Below are 7,764 nucleotides of genomic sequence, written 5' to 3'. Positions count from 1 at the left end.
AATTTAGAGAGACCAAAAGATCAGAATTTCAAATTTTTGCAGTGTAGGTTAAAATGCCCCAAAACCTAATTGAAGTTTGACATTAACTATAGAGTGGACTTGTATCTAATTCCATTACAGATCCTTCCTGTATGTACGTGGTAGCTAGCAAGCACAAGTTGATTTGATGACAATGTTTTACTTTGTTGTCTGTCCAGTTGAAACTGTTTTCTTTCATTCCGAGGTAGTCCAAGTTTTGCCACCATTGTTTAATACTTTACAAACCCAACAAGCATGCATATATGAAAACCAATACAATAATAATATCCCTCGAAAAACTAACGACTTAGAGCATCCCGTTCATTTTTTTTTTCCTGAGTATTTTTTTTCCCAATCTGAGTATTTGACTTTCGCTAAAATCTAAAACAATATTATAGATTTACACTTTCCCTAATATTTATTTTTATTAGTAATTTTAAAGATTTAAAAATTTAGTTACAAATTTCAGTAAATCAGTTAACCGACTGATTAATTGAAAAAAAAATTATTAATTCGATAATATAAATTTCGCTTCGTTTAATGGTTAAGATTTTAAATTTTTTTATTAATTCTATTCGGTTAATATATCTGGCACACCCCTAATTGGAGTAGTTACTTGGTAACCACTTCAATTCTCCTTCCTTTTAACATTTTTTGTTTTATCATTTTTTTTTACAAACTTGGGGCCCACAAAATTTTGTTTCCAAAAAACCATGTGCAAATTATATCATGGACGGGTCCACACTCTGATCCAAAACGACATTCTGTAATTGTAAATAAACTGAAAGTACACAATATGTTAACTGCATCTATACATAATCTAGATCAATTCCACAATATAACAATTTAAAAGCATGCTAATGGGGTTACTTTTACAATCTCCAAAAAAAAAGAATCTTACAATAATGTCGGTTTCAGACTTTATAAATGACGTTGAAAGAATCAGATTATCTTTGTATAAAGTCTTAAAGTAACTCGATTTTGGATTAATTAGAATCCAATAACATTATAGAATGAATAATAGAATCTTTGACAATAATCTTCTTTTTTTTTCTTTTTTTTTTTTAATAAAACCATCTCAATCTTGAGGAAATTAGCTGGCTAGAATAGTCATAATCATTGAAAGTTGATTCTAAGATGTAAAGACCAATATGATAAATGGTATTAGACTATTGGGGGGTTGTGGGCATCCAGAAATAGCAGCCCAATAGTTGGGGTAAGGATTGAAGCATATAGGCAAGTTGAGGAAATGATAAAATTTCAAGTTCAACATCATTATTATTTCAGACCAACTTAAATTCAATCCTTTCACAATTCCACGTGCAATTTAGGTTCGAGGTAGTTAGCATTTCACATGGTCCAGTACTATGTTGTTTTTGAATTATAGGAGTTTGGGATGTTTACGTCATATATTTTCCCCTAAACCCAAAAAAAAAAAAAAAAATCATCTTGTAAATGTCTTTGAGAAAATTATCCCTCAAAAATGTCCAAATTGATGAAGTCTTTTGCAGCATGAGAGATAAAAAGGGAAGAAAAACAAAGTGGTCATAAGTTGACGACCATCCAATATTTTCAACAATTACGTACAGTGATGATTGCCTTAGAACCTCACCAATTACTCTTCTCTTTCTACCACAAGAGGAAAATCATCTGACAAGCTAAGCATTTTAAAATTTCACACCAATGATGTTGCTTTAATGGCTTGATCTAGACTTAACTAGATTAGTCTTATTCTGTGAGATGCAAATATCAATGTAATATGTTAATTTTTTATTTTTTTTTAAGATGAGGAAAAAACAATAGGAAGATAATGGATAAGTATGAATACTGTAGAAGTTGGGCTAGAAGTAGGCAGAGCCCAATTACTTATAGGCCGCCAGTAGATACTAACACTATGAGGCCTAATAAACGTGAATTTTCTTCAATGGGCCACTTGAATTAAAGCAGAATATCCATAATAATTACTGGTTTAAATCCAATTAGTGTAATATTTTTTTAATTTTTTTTTTTGAAGGTAAGTGTAATATTTTTTAAAATTCATTAAGTTTTCCAATTTAAGCTAAATTGGTAAATTGTAAGTTACCTAATCAGTCTTCAATTTTTACCATTGTATATACACTTTACGCACAAAGAATCTTCAACTCTTCATCACTTTTTATTAATTTGTTGGGCTTCTATAGTTGACTAGCTTAACCCAACAACACCAGTAAGCCGCTTATGTTGAAAGTTAAACTTGTAACCTTGTGATTACCAAGTTAACAGTCTAATCAATTTGGGTAAGATTACCCCACTACCCCACCTACTCAATATAATGATGCAAAATATTAAAATAGTATGTTAAATATGACAATACTACAATACTCAATCGCTACGAATGAAATTTACTCTTTACTATTTGAATTTTAAAAAAATGGGGGACTATCCGCATATTTATTCCTTGTTGCCTTAGAGGGACTGGGTAATATGATCGGGAAAGAGGAGCAGTTAGGAATTATTCATGGAGTATCTATATCCAGAAAGGGACTGATAATCTCTCATCTGTTTTTGCGGATGATTGCTTCATGTTCTGTAAAGCAAAATCTCTAGAAGCAATCGCTATTAAAGATTTATTGCTGGACTTTTCCAAAGCTTTTGGGCAGGCGGTGAACTATGAGAAATCGTCAATTACTTATGGGAGGGACAACAACGGAAGTTGTGGGGAAAGTTATGAGATTTGGCCAAGAAGGTTCTATTTATTTGGGGCTCTAATTCAATTCCTTATTGGAAGGAAGAAGTGTGAAATATTTGGGTTCATAACACTATAACAGATAGAGTGATTGGGAGATTACAAAGCTGGAATAATTCTTTCTTGATTAAAGCATGTAAAGAAATTCTTCTAAAGAATGTTGTAAAAGCTATCCAAGTTCCGACAGACCAACACTTTTTTATACACCACAGACCCTACAGTACACCACATAACACTAATAAGTACATTACACTCCAGATCTTAGTGCACCACCAAAAATATATATGGTACAAGAAATTATGAAAGTACCATCGCATTTTTTCTATTAGTGCATCATATACCAACACTTTTTATACACCACAGTTCACTCAAAAGTGCACCACACCTCAACACTTATTTGCACTACCAAAATATATATGATGTAGGAAATTTTCAAAATGTCATTGTGATTTCCCCGAACTTCATTGATTTTTAACCGTTGATCTGCACGAATCAAATGGTCAATAAGTTTGCGTGGTCACATGGGAGAGCATCATCGTATTTGAATCAAATTATATATATATAGTAGCTCAAAAATATTTTTCAGTACAAACAGTACAATTGTACCATTATAAAAATACATGCAATTGAATATTGTTATAAATAATCAAAAGAAGATGAATTAAATAGAAAAAAAACTTAATTTAAATTTGTTAAAAAAAATACAAGAAAATGATTTTTCAAGATTCTTTATTTGTAATATTTGATGCTCAACTTTGAATGCTATGTATATAATCGCATTAATTAATTGACTAAAGTTTATGGTAAAATATATTATATTTGTAATACATTTTAATATATTTATAGTGTATATTTAACAATTATGCAAAACACCATGTGCTCAAGTGACATGTAATGACTCTCTATATGAGAGGTCATGAGATCGAGCCTCTGGTAATGAGGTCGGTTGTATTAAAAAAAAAACCAATTATGCCAAGATTAGGATATAGTTTGAATCTAATACAATTCTTATGAAAATTAATGAGTGTCTTAAGAATAATGAATAGTTAAATAGCTTTATTAGCGAGAAAATGTGAAATTGAGGCAATGAACTTTGCTTCATGATACATAATGCACAAGCGGACTTTTGTAGACTGCAGAGACGAAAACCGAACAATTCAGTCTATATAGTCGAGAGCCTTTTTTCGTTTCTCTTTCCCGATCGGAAACTCACTGTACGGCAAACGCAAATTACAGAATCGGTTCTCAGCTAATTGCGCGTCGAATTAGGGTAAGAGTTCGCCGCGGAGAGGTGAAACAATGTTTTTCAGCGGTGATCCTTCGTCGCGGAAGCGAGTCGATTTAGGCGGCCGGAGCTCCAAGGAACGCGACCGACAGAAGCTTCTGGAGCAGGCTCGGCAGGAGCGTAATCGCCGGCAGTACTTGCGTCAGCAGAACTCGGCTGCCATCAAAATTCAGGTTTGTCGGAAAAAGAGAATGTGATATTTCTACGGATATGTTTTGTTTCCTATTTACAATTTACAATATATTTGTATTTATACGTGGCGTACCGTATATGCGGTTGATCAGTATGAATAACAAACTGTAATGGGGAAATTATGGTACGTAGTAATTGTTTTCCACAACGATTTCATGTTTTGTTTGAATTAGCTTTACTGGATGAGCTTTTGGTGAAGTTGGTTACCTAGGTCGAGTGTGTAGCTGAAACGAATGCTAAAATAGGCCTTTACCGTTAGGAATGGGCGCTTTTATTACATTTTGCTTGCACTGGCAGTTTTAGAAGGAATGCTTGAAGGTTGGAAGTCCACTGCAACTTAAGAAGCAATAGTTTATTAGTCATTCTGTATTGGTACCAGCTAAAGCAAAATATTGATGTGATTACGTTTTTAATATCTTTGCTGGATGGAGACTTTTTTATGGTGTTGTTAGCAGGTGTAGACACAGAGAGTAGTTTTTAATTTGACTTCTGCTGTTGTGTTCTTTTTAACTGTGAATTTTTGTGCCTCAGACAATGCTGCAACAGGATTGGCTTTACCTAATTTCTGGTTCCTCCTGACTCTCAGGGGTGCTTGATTATTAAACCTGATTGGATTTCTTGGAATACTGTAATGGATTGGTTTTGGGGTAGTTGATGATTGGTAACCTTTTAGCCTTATAGGTTTTGAGAGTTGCCTAAACTTTGGTATTTTAAGTTGTTTGTTGCTTGCTTGTAATAAGTTTTCATAACTTAAAACAATGTAACGGAAAGGCTAAGGAGTCCAAGGACAAAAGCTATGATGTTGATGTTGGGTTTCAGAACTGGTATGGATATTGGTTGAGGTCTGCATTGTTATCTAAGATATCTTCCCATTAATGCAATGAACTGTTGGAAGATTTAGTTCTATAATTATAGTCCCAATTTACAAACAAAGAAACGTACTTCATAATATCTAATCATAGCTCCTCATATCTTTTCTCTATCTCCCTGTTTAATTTATGCTGCCTTTTCTTTTAATTTTGTATGTACCTTAATTATTTGTGAATGCTTTTTTGGGGTCAATGATTTTCCTATAGTATTTTGAACTTGCTATATTCTTGTTGAACTTCAGATCTTAACTAGTTAAATTTACAGAAATGCTTCAGAGGAAGAAAGGCAGTTAAAGCTGAACAGTCCAGAGTGCGTGAATCGTTTTTCAATTCTTATGGGGACCACTGCCAACATGTTGAGAGGTTGATCCATTTCTATCCTATTTTTATCTTAATACATAGCTTTGACTGCACTTTACCTATCCCCATAGTTTTTGTAATTTCACTTCTTATGCTATATTACTCATGTATGCAATGCTCTTATTTATTTATGCTTTATAAGCAGAAAATCAGATTATATTATACACTGTTGTTACAATTGTAATCATCATCTTTTATTTCTGTGTCACTCAGGCAGTCCTTTGGTCCAGATTCAGACTTTCTTCGCCAGCTGCTTTTCTTCTTTAATCCTACATATGCTGCTGATTTTTCTGTCCTTGTGAAAGCATGCCGTTTGTTAAAAGAATTTGTTCAAGATACTGGTTTGTCACCAACTATAATATGTCCCCTTCTTTATCTCTTTTTTGTTATCAGTCATGGGATGTGCGATTCTGAATATGGAAACTGCATATTTTGTAGATGAAGATGAATAGATGTTTGCCAAAATTTAATTGTATATGTTGGGGTGTTGATGTGCTTATTTTGGGAGGTATTTTGCTTCATCTGCAGGTGGATACATTTGCTATACTCCCAAGATATAAAAATAATGGTACTACTTTTAGAAAAGACTGAACAAACTCTCTGCCTCTCTCTTAATCATAACTTTGATGTGGTTACTAATAAATAATAAAATAACAAGTTTGGGTGCTGTAAAGTGATTAGTACATGCATATGTCTAGAAGTTTGGGTGTGTGAAATTGTGAATATTAGTCTCTGAGGAATACATTTGAATTCTTGTACTGATCCCAACTAGTTTTGGATTGAGAGTTAGATCAATGGATTTGAATGATTTTATTTGAAGAAATTGATGCATGCTTGTGCAATCCAGATGTTTTTTATTCATCCTCATGACTCCACCATTTCTTCTTTTAACTTTCTATAAGTTTGCACTTGTTACATCTATCCATTCACCATACAGGGGATATTGTTAGCATCTTTGCTGGCATGGAATATGATTCCAACCGTGCATTAGTGGACCACAGGGTCAAGAAACTTGCTTATACTTGTATCCAGGCTCTTTATTCAAACAGGTTTGCTTCAAGATCTTTGAGTTATTCTTGAATGGTTTGTATATAGCACACAGAATGTTGCGTTCATGGTCCTTTATAGATTTTTTTTTTTTTTTTTTTTGGTTTCACTGATTCGAAAATAGGACTAAGCTTCTGCAAAGTGTAGTGGGCAAGTGCTTATTGACAATTAGAATATCATATAATGGGTTCAAGTCATTTAATAAACCTCCCTAAGATAGAGCTAATATTCTGTACATTTTGCTGCCCCAGATCTTTCCTGATGTAAGAGCCTTGCACACTAAGTTCTGCCCCCTTTAATGTGAGAACAGGAACCTAAGGATTTTGTGAAGTTACGTTTGTTCTATTACATATGAAATCACTGAAACATTGACAGGATTTCTCTTACGTTTTCTAACAGTGAGTAAAAGGAAATTTTGATGGGCTTTACATGATTCTATATTTTCATAATTGCTTGCATTTAATTCTGTGTGCTTCTAGAAGAAAAATGTTTTTAAAGTGTAGTTCTTTTGGGGATCTGGTATTTTTGAGCATTAATTCTTTGCTAATGCATGTGCAATTGTACTTTCACTTAAGTGTTTACTTGTTACTTCATAAGTACAGCCGAACTTTGTTGTTTCACTTGTTTGTGTATTTAAAAGTGGATCTTTTTCAGTACTCTGTATTACTTTTACTTTCTAGTACTTCAGACAGAAGATGTCTTATTTTAGTCTTTTTGCAGGAATGAGTTGAAGGACCAGCTTTTTGTGGCATCTGAAATCACTCAGACACCAACTATCCTCTTGTTGGACACTGTCGCTTTGTTGATTGATCTAAGGCTTCCATGGGCCTGCAACACAGTCACTTATCTTCTTGAAAGAAATATATATTCTTTGTTTAGAGAACTTATTCTGATGGGGAAGGTAGAAATCAATCCCGTAATTTACATTTGTTCTTCTTGCAATTTGTACTAGTAATAGGATTTGGGATCTCAGTGGGATTTTACATTTCCAACTCCTAAGTGTTAACTACTGATGATTAATTTTTGCAGGAAAGGGCTTTTCCTGTTTCCAATGGGGTGGATTCCTCTTTGGAGCGTATAATTGCTGTTATTATGTCTCATGTGGGTCAACAATCTTGTAGTTGTCCTATCCTTGACCCACAAGCAAGTTTCCCTTCTCAGATTCTTACAATACCTTTTTTGTGGCGTTTCTTCCCACACCTAAAAGAGGTAATCCAATGACAATGTTTCACTCATGCATTTTTTTTTGGGGAGGGGGGGGGGGGGGG

At 33.6% G+C, this 7,764-nt stretch overlaps 1 protein-coding gene across 1 annotated transcript in view; it reads left to right on the top strand.

Annotated features, from left to right (window-relative positions):
- Positions 1-3,841: 3,841 nt before the first annotated feature.
- The window catches only part of LOC116002211 (E3 ubiquitin-protein ligase UPL6), a 14,849-nt gene continuing 10,926 nt past the window's right edge, over positions 3,842-7,764 (top strand). Inside the window, exons 1-6 of the mRNA XM_031242283.1 lie at positions 3,842-4,201; positions 5,355-5,452; positions 5,663-5,790; positions 6,387-6,498; positions 7,217-7,397; positions 7,526-7,705. Coding sequence (XP_031098143.1) covers positions 4,043-4,201; positions 5,355-5,452; positions 5,663-5,790; positions 6,387-6,498; positions 7,217-7,397; positions 7,526-7,705 — 858 coding nt within the window. The 5' untranslated portion in view covers positions 3,842-4,042. The remainder of the gene's footprint in view (positions 4,202-5,354; positions 5,453-5,662; positions 5,791-6,386; positions 6,499-7,216; positions 7,398-7,525; positions 7,706-7,764) is intronic.

This window comes from Ipomoea triloba, chromosome 13 (genome assembly GCF_003576645.1).
Source record: "Ipomoea triloba cultivar NCNSP0323 chromosome 13, ASM357664v1".
Lineage (NCBI taxonomy): Eukaryota > Viridiplantae > Streptophyta > Magnoliopsida > Solanales > Convolvulaceae > Ipomoea > Ipomoea triloba.
Note: the sequence above shows the minus strand (reverse complement) of the source record. Positions and strands in the feature narration are given on the sequence as shown.